Source organism: Sorex fumeus, unplaced genomic scaffold (assembly GCF_029834395.1).
Source record: "Sorex fumeus unplaced genomic scaffold, SorFum_2.1 ptg000123l, whole genome shotgun sequence".
NCBI classification, from domain to species: Eukaryota; Metazoa; Chordata; class Mammalia; order Eulipotyphla; family Soricidae; genus Sorex; species Sorex fumeus.
In genome coordinates, this window is record NW_026606180.1 from 3,865,520 (window position 1) to 3,892,796 (window position 27,277).

The following is a 27,277-nucleotide window of genomic DNA, read 5'->3' on the forward strand; positions in this document are numbered from 1 at the left end:
ATTGAATCACTGTGGGAAAGGTTACAAAGCTTTCAGGTTTAGGTCTCAGTCATGTAAATATCAAATATATTTCCCTTTACCAATACTTATTTTTTACCATGAAGAACCCCAATAAAACCCCACCCCCCACCCCTCCCAGTCCCTGTGAGGCAGATGAATTCTAGTTAACACTCTATCTGCTTTGATTAGATTCATTGTTTCAATAGAAGATTCACCACTATTATTTAGAGTTTACCCCACCCCAAATCAGACATGCTGAAAAAGCAGGATTGATTATTTTAAGTAGCCCACGTGAAAAAGAAGGCAACCAAACAAATTTGGAGTGCTTGATATTCAATAGAAGCAGTACTTTGGGGGACAAACTTTTAAATTCTTCAGTCCTCAGGCTTTTCCTCTACTATAACTAGGGAAAAACTGGCTCTTGGAAGGTGGGAGGAGGGGGAAAATAAGAGTTTGTGGCGTTAATTCACTGTGACAGATAACTTTTACATGTGTTGATATTATGACGGTACTGACAAATCAGTTTTATGTGCGTCAACACTCTAAGATCCCAGTCTGATTAAAGGCTGGGGGTCATTGAGATAAAATGCCACCACAGAGAAGCAAAAGTGGGAGCAACAGAAACTGACTTGTTACCAATAGAAATAGAAGTCACGGTCACGGTCCTCCCGTTATTCATCGATTTGCTTAAGCGGACCCAGTAACATCTGCATCGTGAGACTTGTTGTTACTGTGTTTGGCATATTGAACACATCACGGGTAGCTTGCCAGGCTTTGCCGTGCCGGCGAGATACTCTCAGTAGCTACTCTCAGTAGCTTGCCGGGTTCTCTGAGAGGGGCGGAGGAATCAAACCCGGCTCAGCCAGACCAGCTGCGTGCAAGGCAAACGCCCTACCGCTGTGCTATCGCTCCAGCCTAATATATGGCTGCCTACATATATGGCTGCCTACATGAAAATGAGTGGGTGGTCCTGATATCATGCCAGATCCTTAATATAAGGAACACAGTTGGGCATCACATATACCAGATTAGAGCTGACTTCTGGATTCCACATTTACTGGAAGTGCTGGTGCCTTCTCTAGAGGAATCTTTGAGAACATTTACCCCTGAGAAAAGGAGCCCCTCATCCTTTGAAGGGACAACTGGGAAGCTATGGACAACTCTTCACACCTCCATTGATGTTTGTCACTAGTATGTTTTTTGAGCCTCCTTCTTATCAGGAGGCTTCTTGATAAGAAGGAGAATGTTGAATGCCTGTATTGTTGTAATATGCGCTTCTCTGATAAAATTATATTGCCGTTAGATGCCACTGGCACAGTAGTAAAAGGAAATCTTCCACTTAAAGGTGAAAGTCGTCACTTTTGGTATCACAGTCTTGCTTGACAATGACAAGGTGTCGATGTAGTATCATGAAATTGGGGAAAGGTGCACATATGTAGTTGAGTAAGTTGATGTGAATCAACTGGGCACACTACTGCAAAGAAATTGTTCTACTATGAAATGTTTCATTTACGTATGCAAATTTTAAGAATAAAATAATAAATGTCCTTGTTTCATGAACCATCTTCTGTTGTATTTGCTTCCGATCTAAGTAAAACCTGGTAAAGCTTAGTGAATTGTGAAGCTTTCTACGTAAGTACCAGTGTAAGAGAAAGAACACTGACAAATAAGCAATTATGTTTCTGAGCATCTAAAATGAGGCTCAATTTAAAGAAAAGAGGCTAAATATGTGATTTGACTGTGTTTTAATTTTGCCTAGGAGCAGCTCGATTTAAAGAAATGACAGAATAAACTGTTTCATGACCTAAATTAAGTGAACTATACATTTATTGAGTGACTTTAGTGTGCAGCCATGTTGAACTGGGTGTTGCATAATACCTGAATATGAAAAAAATAAGCCTAGTTCTTGTTTAGTTCCTCTGTTATAAAAAACTGTGAGGGTGTCTGCCGTCTTCTGATTATTCAGACCTGACCAAAGAATTTCACTGTAGCTATCAATTTCTACATTTGAAGTACGAGGAGTCTAAATTAGGTGATCTCCAAGGTCTCTTCCTTTTTTGCAATTCAAATGACTTCTTTTATGGTTTCTCAGATATTTTCCATCTTCTAATGTAAAATTCATTATTTAATTGCTCATAGTTCACTTTCAAGCTTGCTTTTATTCAGCTTTTTCTACTTCATGCAAATTTAATGTGCATATGTAAGTAATAGCTATGGTTATTTTATTGGTCAACTGAACAAGACAGCAATATGTTTTTGTTAATCTTTCAAATGCACTTAAAAATTTTAAGCGTGGTATTTAATTGCAAAGTAGAGTAACAAATCTGGGTTTCTCACCTATCTGTTAATGGTGTAATAACTAGTCGATCAGTGCATCCAAGAAATTCATTTTGGTAAACAAAATCAACATCTGTAATAGATACCACAGTTTGGTCCAAATCTTCCTTGAAATAAAATCTACTCTGTTTCAGCCATTCAAAATCAGTAACTGATTTGATATGCATTTTTACCTTAAAAACAGAAAATATAAAGGGTTACTCATATTGAATTGTAATCCCAAATTATAAAACTTGAGCATAGGGATTTTAAGTTGCTTATTAGTGAACCATATGGGAATGGGGGGGAGTCATTAAGATAATTAAGCAGGCATACACATAGTCATATATGTATACTTGCCTTTCTATCCCAGCACGGTGGCCAAACGAATATACCTGCCTGGCCATCGGCGTATACCTATGCCATGGATTCAAGAGATAGAAACCAGATCATTGAGTTTGGGAGCAACATTCCACTGAACTACATTGTGAGGTGACTTATGACTTTTCTTTGCAAACTTGGAGACTCCAGAGTCCTACCCATTCTACAGTCAACTGAAGAAAAGAACGAGTGAACCTTCACTTCTCTTAAATTTAGCTGACACTCAGAAATAGACTCTGGAACCTATAATGTTCAAATCTCCACCTAATTGATTCTGTGCTATTTATAGGCATGGCTGTTGGTCTTAATTTATTGCTATGATCTTATTTTCTCCTCCAGGTAAGACGCCCATCTTCTAAAGCACAGTTTATTTTATTCATCACATGAAAAGAGCTACTGGCAGGTATCAAAATCCATTCCATAGATTCTGCTCTCTTACTAAGGACTTGCAGCGATGAGATACTAGTATCATTTCTATAACATGTTAAGATGGAAAGAAAGAGGTACATCTACACAATGGAGTACTATGTCGCTGTTAGAAAAAATGAAGTCATGAAATTTTCGTACAAGTGGTACTACATGGAAAATATGCTAAGAGAAATGAGCCAGAAAGAGAGGATAGACATAGAAAGATTGCATTCACCTGGGTAACATAAGGTTAACATAAATAAATAAAGGTAACATAAATAAATAACACCCAGGAATAGCCAAGATAAGTACCAGGAGGTTCACTCTATGGCTTGGAGGCCAGCCACACACTCTAGGGGTAAAGGCAGATAGAGAAGGGAGCACCAAATAAAGGGTGCTGGGAAGATCCGCCCAGGATGCGAGATGCATGCTGAAAGTAGACTATAGACCAAACATGATTGCCACTCAATGCCTCTTCTGCAAACCACAGCACCCAATAGGAGAGAACAAAAGGGAGTGCCCTGCCACAGAGGCAGAGTGGGATGGGGGACGGGGTGGGGTGTGGGGGGAAGTGGGAGGGATATTGGGATTGGTGGGGGTGGAGAATGGGCACTGGTGGTGGGATGGGTACGTGATCATTGTATAACTGAAACCCAAGCACAAAAACTTGTAAGTCTACAACTGTATCTCATGGTGTTTCATTAATAAAAAAAAAAAGATGCAAAGAAAGAGGCACAAGAGAAATAAAAGGGAAACAATGGCTAGTGTTTATCCCTTCTTCTATATAATAGGCTGTTCTAAACATGATATATTAACAATTAAATGCAAATATGTTGGAAAAGATCTCATCTTAATTGGTTGGGAAATAAATTTACAATAAGTTCAATATTAAGAAAAATCAGTTTCAATATTTGTCTTATTTGCAGTATGATGTGTAGAACCTCATACAAATGAGGTATGTCTTCTTTTTTTTTCTTTTTTGGGTCACACCTGGAGATGCACAAGGGTCACTCCTGGCTCTGCACTCAGAAATTACCCCTTGTGGTGCTCAGGGGACCATATGGGATGCTGGGATTTGAACCCGAGTTGGCCGCTTGCAAGGCAAACACCCTATGCGCTATGCTATCGTGCCAGCCCCCGAGGCATGTCTTCTAAAGTTGAAATAATACTGGGATCCTGATAGTTTTAATTTACGGAGTTTTAAAAAATTAAGTATTGAGGCCCGCTCGAGAAAATCGATGAACAACGGGAGGACAGTAACAGTGACAGAAATTTATATGGAAACTAAACTTCTGCTCAGCACTGAATTTAAATTTTTCTCCTATAGGACCTCAGGTTTTAATAGAGAGAAATGTACATACAACACTCTTCATACTATGCTCATAGTAAATACAGAACTACATTCCACATGTGTGTTTCCTATAATCAACTTTGATTAAAGTCAATGTATATTAATGCAATATAGTGAAAGCAAATTTACAGAAGGACAAAGCAAAATAGTTTTAGCTTCCTGATGGCTCGCTTGACCTAGAAAATCATAGACCGAAAGTGGTATTTCTTAAACTTTAATACACCTATGAATCTTCTGGGAATCTTATTGAAATGCATATTATGAATTGGTCTGTCTGAAATGGGAATTGGGGACTTGGAGAATCAGCTTTTCTAACAAGCTCCCCCGTGATGCTAATGACACCTTTTGGCATATAGAACTTTGAGAAGTGGGTTGCAAAGTCCACATTAATAAATAAATTGTCCTTCCCTGGTTTCTTGATTTGTTTTTGCAATGCCAGGGACGAACACAGGGCCTCACACATATAAGAGTTTTTCCACTGAGCTATATTCCGTTTTTCTACTGAGCACTGGCTGTCTGTGCTGGCACTGACTGTCCTTTTATCTTCAGTAAACTTGACTCATCTGATCAGAACTCTCTTTTTTGTGGGGAGAGTAAACCCAGTGATATTGCAGGCTTATTTCTGGCTCTTCACTAATAGATCATTTCTAGCATGCTTCAGGGAACATATGGGGTCGCGGGGATCAAACCCTGGTTGACCATATGGAAGGATTTACACCTTACCCACTGCACTATCTCTCTGGTTCCTAATTGGGATGTTTGATAAAAGTTGGAAACAATCCTGGTTAATATTTTCTAAAGAAAGAGTTCAAAGTTGCACAAATTATGCAAGAAAGAAAGGTTTTGAGGATGAGTCCAATTGAATAGAATAAGCAATGGTAAGGGATGGTAAAATATCAAGACTCCAGGGGGCCATTCCCCTATAAGAGAGAACCATTGCTTCAGAGGAATTTGCTCCTACTCAAAACCACTGCTGAAAGGCCGATTCTAAAGAAAGTGTAAATATTATCCTTCTCCCTTTTATTCTACAGAAGCTTGCTCAAACTGCAGCAACATACTGGATAGTATCAGTTGGACAAACAGCTCGATTCTCTAGCGTTTAATTGTATTTGATGCAGGTTTCTCTGTTTTCAATGGATCCATCCTATTATATGGTCAAATCCATCTATATCCTATCATGTCCCTGGGTACTAGTTTAATGGAACAATGTGGTTACCATCAATTGACTCCAGACTTCAGAATATCAAATGTTCACATTTATATATCTTTATTTAAACCTGAGTTTTTCAACCTTCTTCATCTGTTGGTGGACCAGCAAAGGTTCATGTCCTGCAGTTTAAATCACTGGTAAATCATCAACCATATTATGAGTACAGTATAGACAAAGACAGTAGTGAAAAAGAACCATATAGAGACAGTTCATATAAGTTAGGAAATATCTAAAGTATATTTCATTATTCACTATTAGGAGAACAAAATTAGTGCACTAAATTAGTTCAAATTAGGGAAAAATAGATACTTTACCAAGTCATCAAAAATATCTCTCTGATGCACATGGATAGTAATGAGTGTTTCAAATTTCACTCTATCAAACTTGGTTAGGTCATGTGTGGTCTGGGAAATGAGAGTATTTAAAATATCCAAAAATTTCTGGTTGGTTTGTTGCATGATCCTCCGGTCATCTTTTGCATTATGTAAAGCCTCTTCTGAATCATGTGTCCACAGCATCTGAATTCCCAGAAGCCCAACCTACAAATCCAGCAGACAAGTACACTTGAAAATATTTAAACCATGATCGCAATAAAACTCAATGGTCACTTATGAAGACAGAGTTTTATGCACTTTAAAAACAGACACATGCATTTTTCCACACTCAAAGGGGAATATCAAAAGGAAAAAATATTTTCAACAGTGTTTAGAAAGATTGATAAAACAGGGAAAAATACGATTGATGTTTCATAATTTCCATGTAGACTGATGTAAATACAACAAAGGCTGTCGTTTATTGAGCTCTGTATGCAATCAGACTATCCAAAGTCCAGAGACTTTTCTCAATAGGCCCAAAGTTGACCTCTTTCAGCAAGTGCCTTGATACAGGAAGTTAAGGGCCAAGTGAGGCTCTGGGGTTACTTTAGGAGATATTGTTGCCTTGACTTAGACTCAGGAACACAGATTATTTTAAGAGCATTGAAGGCCCTGGAGACTGAGTAGCTTTTGCTTCCTTTCAATCCTTTGTCCTTTTCCTCACTGTAGAAGCAGTCGCACTTCACTGCCCCCACTCCTTATAATCTGGACTGTAATTTGGAGAAGAGTGACCTTAGATGTCCGTTGATCAGTGTGCTCTTTTTGCAGGAGTGGAGAGGCACAATCAGCAGTGCTCAGATGCTATTTCTGTCATTTTGCTCAGGGGTTGCACTTGGCAGTGTTCTAGGGACCGTGTGATGTTAGAGATCAAATCTGGGTCTCTTTGGGCCAAAGAGGTAGTTCAGGCATAAGGCACCTGCTTTCCACACCGTCAATCTGGGATTTATCCCTCGAACCACATATGGTTCCCCAAGCATTTCTAGAAGTTATATCTAAGCGCAGAGCCAGGACTAAGCCCTGAGCACCACTAGGTGCTACCCTAAAATAAAAACTGTGCCCCCCCCCCGACCAAAACTAGAAGGCAAATCTGAGTTTCATGCATGCAAATGCATGTACTCCAGTCCTTTCAGCTGCCTCCAGCCTGAACATGTCCTCTTTCTTAGACTCTCCTCCACCCACCTTGCCTCAGTGAAGATTTCCTGTCTCCTTGATACCCCCAGGTCTCTTATTACAGAACTAATTTCCTGGACCCATTGCATTTGTTCTTCAGAAATTATTGCCAAGAAATTCTTCATATCTAGGTTATTAAACAGATATTTCCTTTGCTAACTTTTCTGATGCCATTTGGGTTACTCATCCCACTTGAAAAAGACCCAGAGGGCTGGGGGATTTTCCCCCTTCAGCCTAGTAGCCTGATCTACAATTAGAGTTGGATGCAGCCTCAAATGCTTTAAAGTTTTTCCATAGAGGCTCTGTGATCAGTAGATTCACCCATACATTGTTTTGCTGCTGTTGTTGCTGCTGTCAAGAAAAGCAAACAGAAATAATAGACTCTATTGTGTATTTTTCTTATGCAGGGCTTTCCAATGTTCTTTTTGAGTCTCCTAAATCTAATATGCTGCCTAGCTTCTTTCGGGGTTGCCCAACTTGCTAATGTCCATATCAATAACTACATATGCTTATCTGTCCACATATTTATCTGCAGGAGAATATAAGACAGAAAATGAGATTCGGGCTTGAGAGACACTACAGCAGGTGACTTTTCATGCATGTGGCTGACCTGGATTCAATCCAAGGCACCCCACATGGTTCCCTGATCCTACCAGGAGTGATTCCTGAGTGCACAGCCAGGAAAAAGCCATGAACATAGCTGGCTGTGTTTCCCTCAACCTTCCCCCAAGAGAAACAAGAAAAAATTGAGTAAGATAAAATTTTCTATAAATAGTTCTAGTCTTATTGACTGGCCTATGATGGGAGAAGGCCATGTCCTCTTCAGGGGGGATGGGATGAGTTGACTTAGAATGGTGACAAGCAGTCAGATGGAGTTGAAGGTGGTTTGGCTCTCTAGCTAGCTCAGACTACAATGGCCTCACACTATTCAGCTGACAGTCTCTTGAGAGTCCCATTTTCCCTTGTTTTTCCATTCCTGCTGACCATCATTTAATTTATTTCAGCACTGTAAAGACTCACCTGTGCTGGAAAGTGATTGAGGAAAGGTAGGAGCTGAAATCCTGAATCACTGATATTGTAGTATGCGGATCTAATTATATTATGTAATGATGACATTTGCATTTTTAACAAGTCCAGAAGCCAAATCTCAACAGGTCCTTTGGCCATCACAGGAGTATCCAACTAAAACATATATTACATATATATATATAGAAATTCACAGTGAGTTTGCATTTTTACAAATGTCACACATTTGATAAATAATTCTTTAATATAGAGCAAATAATCATACACAATATTTAAAATAAGAGAAAAACCAATTAATACTGTTGGTAAAAGTTAGAAAATTTCATTTTATGTATAAAAAGTGTGTTTCAGATATGTTAACTGAATTTTCCAAACTAGTCTGTAGGAAGAACAGGGCTACAGAATTAGGATCCAAGTCTATCCTTAGAACCTTTTCTTTAACAAGCAAGTTGCATTCTCTCCAACTAAATTTTTAAAATATAGTTTAAAATCTTAAACTAATACATTAAATAACTGTTTTAACCAAGTTAACTTACAACAATTTTTTCTCCTTCTCTTGATATGACAGCCAGCATACGATCATAATCTTTTGCATGAAATGTCACTTCATTTATGTTGTCAGATACAGCAGGAAGATGTGGCTGAGAGAAGCAGTGGACAGAACAGAAGCATCACACATGAGGTCCTACAGGAGCTATTCAGATGTTTCTTTAAAGAATGTTTTTATGTGGGGATCTTATGCCACCAGCAGGTCAACCTGTACCTGTGGGGCGAGTGCATCAGCAGCCTGATGGTGCCTTCAGACTTTCAGATACCCTAAAATTGCTTCTGTGCCTTTGGCCAGATCCCAACAACTTGGGGCCAAGTTTACCAAAAAATTAAACGGCCAAAAGTTAGGTATGTGGGAGCGACACCCACAAACCACCTCCAGTTCAGCTTTATAAGCTCATTTATTGGCCTTATTTCAGAGACCCATAAATCTCAAAAGAGATTAAGAGTTGCAGTTAGGGCCTGTAGCGCAGAGGTAGGTGGGAACCCATGCCACGCTCAAGGCCGCTCCCCATGCACTTGGGCCGAGTCTCACACATGAGTGAAGTCCTACGGAACCCAGGTAATGCGGAACTTTATGACCTTGGACTCTGGGCCCAACAGGACCAGGAGCGAAGATCTTCTGCCTGCTTTCCCCAGGCTCCAGCGACCCAGGGGTGATGCCCATATGCCACCTTCTGCAAGCGCCAGATAATCTCATCACCCACCACCACCCAGATCACACGGCTGCTTCCCCTTGAAGGGAGCATAAGTTCAGGGCCCCCAAAATCATGCCACCTGACTCCTCGTCAGACTGTTTCACATGGGGCGCTCCAGAGGGGGGTGGGTGAGAGCCCTCCCTGCCCCAAGGGACCCAGCTCCGGCAGCCAAAAGCCTCCACAACCCAACCACCACCATGCTTAAAGCTGCTCCCCACACGCTCGGGTTCAGCCTCACATATGAGTAAACATATTCCAGGATTGTGCAGCTCCAAAAGTGGCCGTGCAGCACATCATAAAACATTCCCTATTCATTCTCTATAATTACCACACCACGTTTGATTGGGTTCAGATAATAGGCAACAACTCATAGAGGGAAATACATATATATATGCATATATACATATTTTCATATATGTATACCAAAGCTCACAACCACCCAAACTTTAACAACATTTTAGTGGTATCTATAGAATATCTTAATGGTTCCTGCCAAAATGGAACAATCTTCACACTATTTCCTATATAAACACTTTTTTGTAAGCATGTTCAGCAGTTCTTCGTAACAAACAAACAAACAAACAAACAAACACTGTCCTCCCATTGTTCATCGATTTGTTCGAGCGTGCCCAGTAATGTCTCCATTTTGAGACTTGTTGTTACTGTGTTTGGCATATTGAATACATCATGGGTAGCTTTCCAGGCTTTGCCATGCGGGCAAGATACTCTCAGTAGCTTGCCGGGCTCTCTGAGAGGGGCAGAGAAATCGAACTCGGCTCGGCCGGGCTGGCTGCGTGCAAGGCAAATGCCCTACCGCTGTGCTATCGCTCCAGCCCCTTCATAACAGACAATACAAAATATATGACTTCGGTTGTGTTTTGGAACAGGGATTGGGGTTTGGGGTGGAAACATCCAAAATTTGGTGAAGTAATGGTGGTGGGACTGGTGTCTGAATATTGAGTATAATCAAACATTGTAAATTAACTTATAAAATTAAAAAAATTTTTAAAAAAGTAATGTGAAGTTCATGCCCAATTCAATCAGCTTAATCAATGGCTGAATAAATAGCAGTGCTCCTACATTATGAAAAAAAAAGAATATTTTTCTGGGGGCTGGAGCGGGTAGGGTGTTTACCTTACATGCGGTCAACCTAGGTTTGATTCCCAGCATCCCATATGGTCCCTGGAGCACCACCAGGAGTAATTCCTGAGTACAGACCAGGAGTAACCCCTGAGCATCGCTGGATGTGACCCCAAAAGCAATAAATAAATAAATTTCTGTATTAGAATTTTATTTTTTAATTAGTTTATAAAAATTCTTTGTAAAAAATTCCAGGACCAGGAATGTGGATCAACCATAGGGTATATAGGTAAGGCCCTAAGTTCTACCTCAGCACCTGGAAAGGGGGAATTTATCTCATAGGTTTCACTGGACTCTTAGTGGTAAATTTGAACTAGTATACACTTATATTGATTTGTGTTAACGCACACCTGAGATTTAGAAAGTATTATAATTCAAATTGTTTTTCAAATATAAGAAAAAAGGTCTTTTTTTAAATAACAGTGAGAAAATTTATTCCACTGTCTCAGGAAAAACCTGTGCTTTTGACCCTTATCCAATTTAGAAACCCCAGTTTTCCTTTAAAAAAATTTTTTTAAGTTTGTCTTTAGGGTCACACCCAGTGGTGCCCAGAGCTTAGTCCTGGCTCTGCACTTAGGAATTATTCCTGCAGACTCAGGGAACCATATGGGATGCTGGGGATCATACCCAGGTCATCCATGTGCAAGGCAAATGCCCTACTATCCTCTGTACTATTGCTCTGGCCCTTGTCTTTATTTATTTGTTTGTTTGTTTGTTTTGATTTCAAGGGAGCCATGCCCAGCACTTTGTGAGGGCTACTGTGGTTCTGTACTCAGGGATCATTGCTAGCAGTGGTGCTGAGAATCAAACCCACAGCTTCTGCATACAAGGCATGTGTTCAGCCCATTGAGTTCTTTCTCTAGGTGGTGCTCAGGGGATATTCCTGACTCTGTTCTCGGGGGTTGCTTCAGGAAGTGCTCAAGGGACCCAGTTGTGCTAAAGACTGACCTTCAGTCTTTTGAGCAACCTCTATGGTCCCAGTAGCTCTACTTTTCACCATTCAACCTTACAGGATGCTTTCTTTAAGACCAACAAATGCTCCCCAGCAAGTTGCCTTTCTCCCAGATGGAGAATGACCCAGGGATATGTATATCACTATTTCCAGTAATAGCTCCTTTCTTTTCTTGTGTCTTTATCTACCTTATATAACCTTTTTGTTTTTTTTTATTTGGTGTGTGTGTGTGGAGGGGGGGGGGTGTTTGGTTGGTTCAGGGCTCTGTTCTCAGGAATCACTCCTGGTGGGCTTGAAGAACAATATGCAGTAATCAGAATTGAATCCAGTTCAGCTATGCGTAAGAGAACTGCCCTACCTACTGTACTATCGTCCAGGCCCACCTTTAAGTCATTCCTGATTTCTTATCCCTACAATTCCCTGGAAACCAACAAAAGAAACACTGATAGTTTCCCCCTGACCCCCAGATTTCCAAGCTAGAAATGACCCTGAGGAGAGTGTTTCAGCATCTCCCACCTCCTGGAATTGTTGCCTTGTAAATGGCTAAAGGCATTTGATTAGAATTCTGAGAGGAAAACAGGACAAATTATAAACAGCCCCTTTTAATTTTAATCTAAGACTATCCAGGACAAACTATTCATAACAAGGATTGAGTTGTGTGCCAGATAATTTTCAGTGGATTGTCTTATAAAATCCTTTCAGTGGGAATCCCTTATCCTGACTCTACATATAAGGAAGTGGAGGCACAAGAAAACGAAGAAGGCTGCTAAGGAACCCCAGCTGTATAGTTTTAGGTGACACTTACTTACCAGTACCAAAGGATCAACTCAGATTGATGGATTCCAAGTACATAGACACTTCATAATCAACAATATCTTTTTGTTGATTCAGGAAATCAAACTCTGGGCCTCAAACATACAAGTGCTTTGCCAAATCACCACAGGTTTAACTCTTGAGATTCACAACATTCACAACACTTAAAGGTGGGCCTAACCCTACAATCAACCATTTTAATTCTTTCTTGTCAATACTTTTAAGATGTTAATTTCGGTTTATTACTGATGTGGGCTAAACGCCCTACAGCGGTAGGGCGTTTGCCTTGCACGCAGCCAACGTGGCCGACCCGAGTTCGATTCCTCCGCCCCTCTCGGAGAGCCCGGCAAGCTACCGAGAGTATCTCTCCCGCTCGGCAGAGTCTGGCAAGCTCCCCGTGAAGTATTCGATATGCCAAACACAGTAACAACAAAGTCTCCAATGGAGACGTTACTGGGCCCGCTCGAGCAAATCGATGATCAACTGATTATGCATGCTAGAGGGAAAAAAATCAAGATAATAGATTCTTTAATTCTACCTGTATGGTATGGGAGTCACTGGCTTGTCCAAGAATTTCCAGGAGAACTGGATCAGATACAAAGAAGAATCTTGGAAACAGTAATCGTTTTTTCTCCAAATACCTTTAAATAAAGTTACATTACCAACTGATTACTTTCTTAATTATGGATTTTTTTTATTTTGCTAAGGTAAAAGCACTAACCTCTTAAGAGAATAGTAAACACTGTAACCATTTCCCACTTAGAGCTAACAGTTAAACTAACAGTTAAAGCCTAGCTGCACCATCAACGGCACTGGGAAAAACAAAATGTGTGGGTCCAAGAGGAACCTCCCCATTATCTTTCTCATCAAGGGCCTTCCTGTGATCTTTGTAAGTGTTGTGAATCTCAAGAGTTAACCTGTGGTGAACACATAATTTTTCTCTAAACCAGGACATTTTGATAGTAAAGGGGGGTGGGCATCTAAGCATTAATCCAGGATGCAAGAATAACGAGGATAAGCCAGAATGCCCTGAGAACCCATCCTGTTAATTCTTCTTAGTGCGCATCTCTGCCTACACCTGTGAGGGGTAAAGGGTATTCCCCAAGAAAGAATTGTTCCTGTACTATTATTTCTGGCTGGAGCAATAGCACAGCGGGTAGGGCCTTGCACACAGCCAACATGGCCGACCCGAGTTTGATTCCTCTGCCCCTCTCGGAGAACCCGGCAAGCTACCGAGAGTATCTCGTCCACACGGCAGAGCCTGGCAAGCTCCCCGTGACATATCCAATATGCCAAACACAGTAACAACAAAGTCTCATGATGGAGACGTTACTGGGCCCACTCAAAAAAATCGATGAACAACGGGAGGACAGTGACAATGGCAGTGACTATTATTTAGAGTCTAAGCCGTGATCTTATTTAGGAAAAGTGTTTTTGTTGATGTATTGAAGTTAAAGATCTTCAGAAGATTATTCTGATTTTCCAGATGAGCCATGCAATACAGTGACAATGGTCCAGTAAAAACAAGTATCCTCCATTGGTGGTGAGAAATGTGCATGGTGGATGGACCGGTGTTGGAATATTGTATGACTGAAACCTGGCCATGAAACAACTTTGTAACTCTGTAACTCCTGCAAACCTACAAGATGACAACTGGCTTTATAACTGGACAGGGACAGAGAGAAGCCACCTCCCACCAATTACATCCCTAACACCACACATATGCAGTGCCAAAAACCTTGGTCCAAATATAGCCTCTATGGCAAGGAACCTCATTAAGAACTCCTCAAGAATGTGGACCACAGTTTGTACATCTGTTTAAAAATGGACCAGTATTGTGGAGTTCATACAGCCAAAAAGCACAGGTCAATCTTGCGAGTGGAAAAGCTGCTAGTGCCATAAAACCTGAAATCAGCATTCCAAACCCAAACTAGCTCCAGTAGTTAGGAGAGGGGAGGTTCTTGCTTCTTTATACTCAGGACCCCCACATCCACAAAAGATGCATGTGAAGGCAGAGATAAACAAAGGGCTATGTAGCCCCAAGGCCAGGATCTTCTAGAGCCAGAACTTGCTGGAAAAGACAAAGAATATTTTCCTTCCAACCTTCACAAAAGTTTGACACTGGATTCCAGAATTCTGTTCTACATTATGGTTGCAAGTAGGTTTCTGTGGTTTAAGCCACCCAGTTTGTAAACTAACACGTTGTACTCACCCACCACTCAGTTTAAGGTGTCTTTTTTTCTACAGAAAAAATAATTTTTTATGAAATGGGACTTAATTCTCTCTACCTTCACTGTCTTTACCAAAACAGAAACATAGGCAATGCTGTTGGTATGGACAAAAGCCACAGTTAAACTCCTGGGCCAGGGAGATAGTAGAGTGGTTAAGGTATTTGCCTTGGTCCTTGGCAGAGTTAGGTGAGTACACTGGTGAAGGTGTGACGTTAAAATTCTGTGCATGAGAAACCATTATTAAAAGCATTGTAAGCCACAGAATTCCAATTTTAAAATGTTTTAAAAATAACAGTGTTTTGACAACACTCAAAAAAAGGTGCTTGACTTCCATGTAATTGACCCTGATTGGGTCCCTCCCCTCCCCCTACCCCACAAAGGTGCTTGCCTTGCCTGAGACTGACCCTGGCTGATCCTTCGCACCACAAATAATCCCCTGAGCTCAGGAATAGTCCCTGAGTTTCACTGGATCAGTCCCCCAAAATAAATAAACAAACAATCAAACGATAGGTCACATTAAAATTAAGCTCCTACCCTGTCAGTGACTTCTGGCATACTTCCAGTTGCTCATGCAAATGAGGTAGAAGTTGCCCCATGGTCTCATCCCCAACACAGCAACTAATCACATTGGGATTCTCATGAGCTCTTTGCATTATTTTTATCCACGACTTGTCAATATTCTGGAAACGTTTTGCTTCCTAGAAACAAATCCATAGTCAGTGAAGATTAGCCTTTGGACAATTGAATGAAGCAAAATCTTCACTTTTGAATTTCCTATAGATCTTCACATAAGCCTTTAGTTTCAGGCAATATCATTTAAAGGGATTTTTTTTCTTCTGAATTGATTCCAAATACCAAAAACCCAAAGTCATAAAACTGTTATTAAAGTGTTGCTTCACCACAATATAACTTATTGCTTATTTGTTCCTTACATTTAATACATTTTTCAAAGTGCCACATGATTAATTTGCAGAACTATCAACTTAAAGTGCAAATGCAGTCTTTCAGCACCTCAGGTGTTTTGGTTTGATGAGCAAACTGAAGAAGCATGAAAATAATTTGATCTCAGGAACCTTGGAATAATTACAGTCCAATACTACCTCAGGAAATAGAAAAAGAAAACAGTAAAAACCCCAACAAAGCTTCATTTACATTTTTGTAAATGAAAATTGTCTAGTTACTATGGATGATATTAGGTTCTGCATTCAAATGTAAAAATGCCTCTAGCAATTGACATAATATGGCCTTTTTAAAAAATGCAATTTTCTAATTAAAAAAAGAAAAAGTTGGTGTTTAAAAAATATGTTACAAAGGAAAATCAGCCATTTCAAAAGCCTTTTATCCTTGATTTTTAATCTCTGTAGATCCTATTCATAGGTATCAAAATTCAGGAAGGAAAGGCATAATTTTATAAGAAGAAAGTTATCTTCATACGGTAAAGTTATTAATAGGTTGCTGGTACTTGTTTTCCAATCCCCAAAGAGCTGTTTTAAAGATCTTGTTACAAGTTTCTCAGACTGTTTCATTGCCCCACTGTGTGTTTCTGATCTATTTACTGATAGTTACTTCTTGCCAGCAGAAAACAGATTAATTTTGATTCTACTCTTAGGAGAATATTATGACTTCAACTTGGAAAGAGATGAAGTAATGTCATTGAATAGTGCTGTGTATGAATGTACCCCACACCTTCAATCAGTCTAATTGATTACTTGCTGTTGAGATATGCATTTCTTCTTTCTGCTAATGTAAACCAACAGGGGCTCTTGGTAAAAGAGTTAGCTCAAGTGGCAGAGCCCAAGCCAGTATGTGTAACACCCTGAATTCCATTTCCAGCCCCACATGCCCTACACCCAGCCGTGGTGGTGGCTCAGAGCATCGTCAGATCAGTTTTTAAAATAAATAAACTAAAGGGCATTTTGGGGGTAAAGGACCAAAGAGATAATATTTGGGACTTTGGTAATGTGTCTGTTATAAAGATTCAATATTGAAGTTATAAAGCGAAAGCAGCCTTAGAGATAACATAAATGAATAGGTGTGGTGTGTTCCAATAAACCTTATTTATTTAACACACAGTGGCATGTTTGTCAAACCTTGACATAAATACTCAAAATGTGACTATTTGTTTCCACAAAGTCTGACATAGAGACAACACACAACAAATTATTCTATCAGTGGTTATTAAAAGTCTATATACCTGAGGCAGCTGTTTGGCAATATCACCACCTACAAAGACAGCTTCAAGATAAACCCAAAGGTTCTGGACGACCAGCCACTCTTCAATTATATCTGAGGAAGTGGACAATTTGTATACCCAATTCTGAATATTTTTTTTAAATGGAGTATTATACCTGAAAAGTAAGAAAGGAAAAGCATTATATTCCAAGGAGGATTCAGAAAATAGTATGGCTGGACCACACGAACAACAGAAGAAACATTTCTTTGGGAATAAATTTATTTTTTCTTGAGGCAATCTCTAGCATATTTCTTATGATTAACGAGACTTTTTTCTTTTATATGCATACAACTCTTATAATTATACTGATTTAATTTACTGTTTCCACATGCTGGTCATATATAAATTAAGCTAAATTTTACATTACAGAATACAGGAAAAGAACTGTTCCAGTTGTTTCTGGGGCATTTCTCTTAGCACAAAATTTATTCTGCCCGTTTAGCCAATATGCTAGCGTTGAAAGGCAATAATCTAGACAAATGCATACTCAAAATTATTCATATAGGCCAAGATGGTATGAATGGGCAATGTAAGACATTTAAGCACCTGATATTTGAGGGAAAAAAACATCTCTGCACAGAAGAGACACCTTTGATAGTATAGAATTTCCCAGTATGGGAAAGGGAAAAAGAAAGATTAGAGTGATCCAGTGCAGTCAGTTTTATTCTATTGGTCAGGTACTTGCATTGCCTGGTGAAATCTGTATCCTTGTGGAATCAGGTTTCTGCCCCAAAGTGTCATATTCCAGGTAATATGTGGAATCCAGCTTCTCTCTGGGATACATAATTGCCTTTGGAAACCACAGTCATTCAGGTCTAGTGATTCGGCAGTTACTGATCCATCTCAGATTAGTTCTGGAAATGACCTTCTGGATCCAGTTAGTGTAGCTAAGTTCCCTACTGTGTAGTAGCTCCTTAGATATCTTAATTACTTTTCTTAGCAGGGATTCAATATTGAGTTTACTAGTACTCTATACAGGTGCTCTAAAAATCAGGTTCCATGTAAGTTAAGTAAGAAAATAAAGACTTCAGTTAGCTAATTGTTCCCTTTGTATTATTTATACTTCAGAATTTTCCAAGGAGCAAGAAATGCACCTAAAATCTTAGTTTCCCCAAACTGCCCAAAATTCCCCAGACTAGGAACTTTGTGATCTACTATTCAAAAAGAAGACTATCTCTAGGGGCAGAGATCATGATGGATGCCATTCATGAACCAGCCTGGATCCTAGCTTGAAGATGAAGTATTAGAATCCCCAGAAGAGGTTCCTTAAACACTGGCGTCTGTTCATTGATGGGTCTGTGGCATGTTTTTTAGGTATACTTGGAAGAACAGTTGAGAATGACTACATAGTCAGCTAGGAGATTAGAGTTTGCTAATGCCCGTACCAAGACCTAACATTATGCTTAATCTGAGTCCCAGTGGAATTTCCAAAAGCTACATTAGAGACCACAGGAACCTTCATGATGGACAGATTACTTTGTTCAATTTACAGTGGACCCAGCACTAAAACAGTCCCCTTTTCACCATTAAAAAACACAAGCCTGTAAGTGCCAAGTTCTTAATGGTATATTCCTTTCATGTGCTGCCAGCATGCTTTACCTGGGCCATTAGGCAAACACTTGAGCAGGCTTAGCAAAGGAAGGAAATGATGACAAATCAGAGAGGGGAGTTAAAACGAAGTAGTCATCTCAGTAGGGAGCCAAGATGTTCAGAAGATAATTTGCCAATTTGGGGAAGAATAATTATGATGAAATCCACCAGGAAAAATAGGATGGGAATATGAGAGCCAGTAAAGATGGAGGTCATGATTATTACAGAAAATAGGTCATTCATGTAAGAACACATAAAAATTAGCTCTGTGGGTCACAATCTTGAATTCTGCCAGGGCTGTAAGACTATCCCTTTTGTGTGATATTTTATAACCTCACAAACTGAGTCCTTCTGCCCCCTCCTTCACCCCACATTATAAAATTACCTGTTGCTGAGTAAAGAACTTAAGGCCATTAAACTATCCTCCATCAAGGTGATAATTTCTGCAGATTCAGTTCCTTTGAGCAGAAGCTCCCCTTTTCCCTTAAATGGGGCAAAACTCAAATTCTGATTGGTCCAGTTCTCAACCACCTGTGTCAGCTTGGCTTCAATATCCTTCTCCTTACTGGCAGATATGCAAATGTCCTTCAGAGAAAAATCAAAGACTGTATCATGAAAATTCCTATTACAAGTTAAGTGCACTGCAAATTCATGGAATTTTTGAGTTGACCCTAAAAAACATCTAGTTTATTTAGTCATTTTATGGCTGAGAAAACTGAGACTTGAGATCACTGTTATAACTTTAAACTCCAACCTTATGAAACTGACAACTAATTATTTTCTTGTGCCACATTCATGAGATAATGAGTCTTATCATCATTTTTCTTGATTATATTTTAATTGGAATTCTCAGCCAAAACAGAGATAATCACAGTTACTTTATCTTCGTGGCTTGCTATGAGAATCAAATGAGAAAATATGTGATTTCATTGAACTCTTTAAAGTTCATAAACAGAGCAACTCATAAGCGTTGCTCTATTCCTATACATTCTGTCCCTAATGGAGTATCTCATTTACTTAAAAAGCAAAATTCCATATTTTCTTATAAGTTTTCCTTATCCTTTGAGAATCTTCATATCAAAGTCCATAAGAAAAAAATGAGAGTGAAGCATTTTCCCGACAACATTTCAATTTATTTTGGACTGGGGGGTGGGGGTAGTGCCTCCCCAGGGCTCTACTTGTGAGCCGCAGCTAACCACCCCCGAGTCAAAAGCATTTGGGGCCTAAGGATGTAGTTCTGCTTGGGCCCTGCAGTGTTGAGGTTACCCAAGTCATCTTTGCAGTACGTGAGGGCCTCCAGGGACATACCTAGGGGTGTTTGGGACCAGGCTACTCTTGGTGATGCTTGGGAATCATGTGGTGCCAAGTATCAAACCCAAATACCCCAACCATGGTACTATTTGCCGACCCCTCTATTTTCATACTTAGACCACAGAATCTCAGCGTTGGGAAGGCAGTTATAATGGTATGTGGCAGTTTCACAGGGAACAAGTTTATGTGTGAGGCATGTCACAAGAGAAGTTTGACCTGTTGTGAGTGCTGAGAAAGAAGTCACCATCGCCTGCAAGGACAAAAGGCTCCAGTGAGAAGGGTGCAACTGAGAGCACATGAGACTCCCTTGGTCCAAGAAAGGGGTGGGCAGGAAGGCGTTCTGCTAGGGAGGAAAGGCTTCCTTTCATGGCAGCAAATCCAGGGCAAGGAAGAATCCAGAGTAGCCAAGAGTTGGGTATGGCACAAAGCAACAGGATGGATCTTGCATAGAAAGCGCAGGGCAACTACTTTGTAATGCTAAGAGTCAGTGGTGGAATCCTGGAATTCCTTGGAATGGTTAGATGTTTTCAAAGCACAATCTGCAAAAGGTGGCATTGCTTTTTATATATATCTATGTGTACATACATCATATATATATATATATATATTTACTATGAAGAATAACATTGTCACCAAAGTTCAAAAAAAAATCTCTTGGGGCCAGCGAGATAATTCAAATGATAGAACATATGCCTTGTATAATTGAGGCCTGAATTTGACTCCAGTACTACTGTACTTCAACCATCCAGAGCTCTGCTACGAAGGAGTGGGTATAAACTAACACAAAATTATTTCCTTCAATAATATTTTAATAATATTTTAATAAGAAAAAATGTTTTGATAACCAAACTTTTAGTGTCAAGAGAAGTTGAGGGAGGAAGAAAATTTTAGTGTCAACTTCTGAACATAAGGTGATGTTCCTTACATCCAAAAACGTAGAAAATAAACTAAATTTTAAAAATTAAGTAGAGTTGGGGATATGGCCAGTGGCAGAGCACTTGCCTCACATGTGTGAGGCTTTTGATTAGATTCTTGGCACTTCCAAAAAAAACTAGAGAATCAATAAAGGTAGAACGTAAAGAACAAATGTGACCTGGCTATGGAATATATGTAACCTGGCTTCTTCGTAAGTAGGAAATAAATGCAAACCAGTAGGAAGAGCAGAGACTGGAGGTCATGGTGGCCACACCTTTGGTACCAATGGGACACAGGAAACAAAATGCAATTTCTATTGGAAGGAGCCTAGTTCTGGGATCTGTAGGTCCTGCTACCGTGAGAAGTGAGAATATGGCCACTATCTAGGCATCTGGAATAAAAGAAGCCATGGGCTTAGGGATTAGTGTGACATACACCTAGCGCTACAACTGTACCTAAAGCGGAAACAAGCGGGCTGGTGCCTGGGTCTGCCATGTGGGGTGTAAACTACCCTTATAATACCTTGCTCAGAGGTGAGGAGAGACGGGGTGGGAGAGGGAGAGGGGAGATACCACAAAAACCTTTAGCCAAAGAAGGATGAGGTGTAAATTAAAAAAAAAAAAATTTTAAAGACATAGGAGAAAAAAAATTAAATAAAAGATGTGGGAGAGAAGACTTTTTTTTTTTAATTTTTATTAGTGAGACACAATGAGGTACAGTTGTAGACTTACTAATTTTGTGCTTGGGTTTCAATTATACAATGATCAAATACCCATCCCTCCACAATGCCCATTTCCCACCACCACGGGTCCCAAGATCCCTCCCACCCCCCATACCCTCTATCCCACCCTGCCTCTGTGGCTGGGCATTCCCTTTTGTTCTCTCTCTCTCTCTCTCTCTCTCTCTCTCTCTCTCTCTCTCTCTCTCTCTTAGGGTGTTGTGGTTTGCAAAAGAGGCATTGAGTGGCAATCATGTTTGGTCTATAGTCTACTTTCAGCATGCTTCTCCCATCCTGGGAGGATCCTCCCAACACCCTTTATTTGGTGCTCCCTTCTCTAGCTGAGCTGCCTTTTCCCCTAGCATGTGTGGCTGGCCTCCAAGCCATGGAGCAAAATTCCTGGTACTAATCTTGGCCATTCTTGGGTGTTAGTCTCCTTTCTTGTCACTTTATGTTCCCCAGATGAATGCAATCTTTCTATGTCTATCCCTCTCTTTCTGACTCATTTCGCTTAACATGATACTTTCCATGTAGTACCACTTGCATGTAAATTTCATGACTTCATTGAGAAGACAATTTTAAAACTTAATGGAAGTCAAAATCTTTCAACCTTTTGTTCAAAATGAGTCCCCCCAAAAATAGAAGTCAAATAGAATGACAGGCAACATTAAAAATAATCAGGAAGCTCCTCTATTGGCCCTATTCCAGAGACTCATAATTAAATCTCAAAAGAGATCAGCTAGCTGAAAAACTTTCTCTAATACTCGATCCTGATGGAGACTTCTGGGGCAATGTCAGTATGGCAGTGGGCCAAGTTCCTCCCTGACCAAAACCCCAGCAGCTGCCATGCCTTCAGCCAGACCGTCCAGTTAATTACTCTGGATTTTCTGGAACCACATCTCCAAGCTCTATGATACTAACACCCCAGTAGAAGGACACCCAATTGGATGGGAATGTAAAGTAGAAGGCAACTAATCTTGACTAGAAAAAAAATTAACACAGAAGGCTTAACTCAAACATCAGCTTTGTAAACCCTCAGACAAGAAATTACTGTCCCCATGATGAGATAAGACAATTTTCACAAGTTTTCTTTTACTGAAGTATTTTTTGATCATTCCATTAGCCACTTAGTGATAACAAGCAATATAAAATAAGCTGTTGTGGACCTGCTACAGAGGCAGGCTTGAGGGGTGGCTGGAAAAATGGGGACAATGATGGAGGAGAGATGACTGTGGGGGTGGGATTGGTGTTGAAATATTGATGGTCTGTAACAAATCATCATGAACAACTTTGTAAACAATGGTCTTTAAATATAGTGGATAAAATAAAATAAATAGATAGTAAGTAAATAAAAATAATCAGGAGCAGAGTTGAAATCATTAGTACAGTGGCCAGCTGCGTTATCCTTGCGTGTGGCCAAACCAGGGATTGATCCTTAACACCAAATATGTCCTCAGAACTCTCCAGGAATGATATCTAAACACAGAGCCAGGAATAAGCAATGAGCACCAGCCATGAAGTATGTACTGAAACAAACAAACAAAACCATAGCAAAACCAAAAAATTAAAGGGGCCAGACAGATAGTACAGTGGGTAAGATGCTGTGTTCTATCCCTGGCACCATAGAGGTCCCTTGGCACCATACAGGTCCTTGAGCACTACTAGGAATGACACCTGAAAATAGAATCAGGAATAAGCCCTAAACATCACCAGTTGTGGTAAAAGAATACAAAATAATAATAGTAAATAATCAGGGCAAAAACTCATTTCAGGTAAAATTGATTTTATATAAAATTATTTTATATAAAAATATTTTATATTTTATATAAAAATTTTATATACAAATATTCTGTATATGGGGAGAGAAGATAAAATAATACTGGCATGGGGCCGGAGAGGTAGCACAGGGGGTAGACTACATGCCCTGCAGGCTGCCATTCTTGGTTCAATTCTCTGTACCACATGCTCCTCCAAACATCCCAGTGTAATTCCTGGAATTCTCAGGGCACAGCACTACCAGACCCTTAGGCCCATGCACTGAACCATTAGCCCTGTTGACTGAAAATCATTATGAAGGGACCCCCAGGCCACCTGAGCACTGTTTGGAAGGTCCTCCAAAAATAGAAATGATACTGGCCCTATTTTGACAATTGTTGAAACAATAGCATCTCTGCTTTTATTTGAAAATTTTCATGAAAAAAATGCTAAACAATTATTTTCACATATTTGAAAATAGCACACAAAATCCCTATTAAAATGATACACGAATATGCAAACTACACAACCCACCATGTCTTGTATCTCTAACAGGAAAGGGTTCTGCTCCTTGGCGTCCAGGGAAGAAGAAAGAGGCATCTTTCCCAGGAACTCCCTCAAATGTGATATGTGGTGCTGCTGCCACTAGCTCTGGGAAAAGCACCAGAGTTTGTCAGGACACTGCACTTTCCAAATTGCCTTTTTCCTGTTGTTTCTGAATAAACCTTTCTTGGGGGGGAAGGGGGACAGAAATAACAGCTTGATTTTTATTTGAAGTCAATAGACACTGAAAGAAAAGAGTAACTCGGTAGAGTTGAGATTCATTGGCATGAGAATATTGAAAATTGTGAGACTATATGGAAATGTAAGAATATATAGATCTAAGACTTTACATGAAGAACAGGGAAAAGTGAAACAAATGTAGAACTAGAAAGGGGCTGGGGTTGGAGCTCTGTTGTAGAGCACCACGTGCCTTGCATATGTGAGGAAGAAGAACAAGTGTCCACCTAAAAGAATCACATGCCAACTCAAGACTGCTGACAGGAGCATCTAGAACTAAACTCTGTTAACAGACACTCCAAGTCTACAGCAATGTGTTCAACAATTTCCTCTGAAAGAAACCCCAAACTAGCTGAGTGACCCCCTATACATCAAGTAAATGAGAAAAAGACAAAACAAAGAAACTCCCATAAGAGTGGAAGAAGTCAAGGCACATCACACCATTAAACCCAACTTTGGTGTAGCACCCACAATGGGGACAGAAGGAACTTACAACTCCTAGAGGAGCACATCTGCCAGCCAATCTCTTTTCTCTTCCCTTCCCAGTGCTGCTGCTGTTGTTGCAATGACCAGGCTCCCTCAAACTTGTACTCTTCAAGGGGGTGACAAGAATCACAAATGATGATGCCTGCTATACTGCACTTGGTATGTGAAGCAATGCTAGTGATGAAACTCGAGGACTCATGCCTGCCACTGAGCTATTGGTGGAACCATGGCACCTCAATGTTTAAGAACTTCACTCAAGATACAAGTCTCCATTTGTGAAATATAAACTATAATAATATGAGACTAACACTCAAGGACAGTAGACACAGGGACAGGAAGATTACTCCACGGTGGAATCCTGACCTATGAGCTGGGGGAGAAGGCAGCTGTGATAGAGACGGGATCATTAAGTCAAAGATGGTTGGAGGGATTGCTTGAGATGGGAGATGTTTGCTGAAAGTAGATAAAGGACCCAACGTGATAGCCTCTCAGTATCTATATTGTAAACCATAATGCCCAAAAGTAAAGAGAGAGTATGGGGGAAATTGTCTGCCATAAAGGCTGGGGGAGCGTTGGGATGGGGAGGGATACTGGGGACATTGGTGGAGGAAAATGTGCACTGGTGGAGGGATGGGTGTTCGATCATTGTATCACTGAAACTCAAACATGAAAGCTTTCTAACTATATCTCATGGTGATTAAAAAATAAATAAATAATTTTTTTAAAAAGAGACCTGTGGGCTTAACTTGAGGGGTGTACATCCAATTTAACACCCCTCTAGAGTCTCCTGGAATGTTTTCCAATGACAAAGGCTTATGGAAACCATCTTTGCATCCTCCTTCAGCCCCACTCAGCATTATGGAGGAAATGAGGAAGGAGGGGCCAGATGAACACATCTCTGGTTAGTGCTTTAGTTATATGTACTATCTGATTGGTCATCCTACAAATTCATATTTATATAGCATGTACAATGCCAGACTGCAGATGGGGAGAGGTTCTGCCTCACTCACATAACCTCAGGTCATGGGGTGGGGGTTATATCTGGTATAGTGATGTGGTCGCTGCTTTCGGGTGCTGCTGCTATATGAACTGTGAATGAAGGGCTGTGACACAGGGAAGGGCTGTGACACGGGGAAGGGCTGTGACACGGGGACCTCTGGCGGTCCACTACTAGTCTCATTTGCCATCTATAAGTAAGTACATAACTGGTGCTCAAGTTTATGCAACTACTGCCCCACTCCTGATTTCCTGTCTCTGGTGATCAGTGAGGCCTAGTGTGTAAGTACCTCAGCACTATTCAAATGGATAAAGAGTTCTTAACTGGCTGCCCCTGGGGCAGGCCAAAACTACAACCTGAGCAAGCTACTTGCCTTTGTCTTCTTCAGGGCTGTGACCTAGAAAGCAGGTTGCTAATTAACCATGGCTGCAGTCCTCCCCGGAGACTTCTGGGGACTGGGTCTATTTTAATACTCTCCCTTTGCCTGGCCCCATCACCAGTATCCTCCAAGAAAGGAGCTTTTGGGACTCTGCCATCCGATGGAAGCATCCCTTAATAGCCTGGCCTTAGTGACCTGTGGGGCTTTTGTTCATAAGTCAATGGAACAGGAGTCACAACCCAGGACATAGTCCAGAGAGAGCACACAGAAGCATCCTGCCCAGTCTTACCCTGAAAGAGGCACTTTTGAATATTTTAAAAACTTCTGCCTGGGATCTGGCTTCTAATCAGCATAGATCTAGATGCAGACTGAGGGTCTCTCTCTCCTTTGGGACAGGGACAGGTCTTGGGGAGTTCTCTGGCATACTGGGAGCCACTAGGAATAAGTGGCTAGGTAAAAACTAGGTGCTTAAAACTGGGTACTTCTTCCTTTTACCTGACAGCACTCCACTTTGGGGCTGCCCAGGCCTTTATTTCCTTTCTTTGGGGGCTCTCCTCTTTCTCCCTCCTCCCTCCTCCCTTGCTCCTTCTTTCTCATCCCCTCCCTCCCCATCTCCCTCTCTTCATCCACCATCTCCTTAGAATTAGTAGTCTCCCTTAATAAACAGCCTTCTTTGGAAATCCCTTTCACAATGAAAAACATGGGTCCTCCACACAAGTGGAAGCTGGAACCCCTCTCTTGGCCGGCCATGATCATGACCTCCCCAGTTTGAGTCATGACTTCCAGAAAATGCAGGTGGTCAGAGGCAGCTCCACCTGGTGAAGATTCCGAGGTTCTCTTACAGGTGTCTTGGTAAGATGGGTAGGACTCTAGCTTCACACGTGCAGGCGCTCAGGGGCCCTTTATCAATCTGACCTCTCCAGGATTAATAATACCACTTACTGTGTTAGCATTGACAGCACACATACTGAACAAGTGAGTGTGTAACAAAGGCAAGGAATGCAGGTAGAGCAAATTCGGGGAAGAAACTCTAACACACCAACTTCCAGATAATAAAGAAATACGTTTTGAGCATGGAATGGACAGCATGGTGACTACAGTTACAAATACTGCATGATCAGGCTGGAGAGAAAATATTGCAGGTAAAGCATTTGCCTGATATGCGGCTCACCTGGGGTTAGTCCCTGGCATGAGGAGTGATCCCTGAGCTCAGCCAGGAGTAAGCCCTGAGCACCACTGGTTGTAGCACACAAACAAACAAACAAACAAACAAACATCAAACAAAAACAAAAACCCATTGCATTGTATACTTGAAAGTTTTCCAAGAGTAAACCTTAAACATTCTCTTCAGGATAAAAAAAATATTTCAACTATGAGTGCCGGTGGACATTAACCAGATATAGTGGGGCAATCATTTTGCAATAATTATATATCAAATAATAATGCACATACCAAAAAGTAATATGTTATATATACCAATTTCACAATTTTTAG

The 27,277-nt window shown here is 40.5% G+C and overlaps 1 protein-coding gene across 1 annotated transcript in view; it reads right to left on the reverse strand.

The window, feature by feature from the left end:
• DNAH8 (dynein axonemal heavy chain 8) overlaps window positions 1-27,277 on the reverse strand; it is a 438,788-nt gene that overhangs the window by 206,396 nt on the left and 205,115 nt on the right. Inside the window, 8 exon segments of the mRNA XM_056137311.1 lie at window positions 2,338-2,510; window positions 5,981-6,205; window positions 8,231-8,392; window positions 8,773-8,877; window positions 12,927-13,029; window positions 15,154-15,317; window positions 16,814-16,967; window positions 18,828-19,027. Coding sequence (XP_055993286.1) covers window positions 2,338-2,510; window positions 5,981-6,205; window positions 8,231-8,392; window positions 8,773-8,877; window positions 12,927-13,029; window positions 15,154-15,317; window positions 16,814-16,967; window positions 18,828-19,027 — 1,286 coding nt within the window.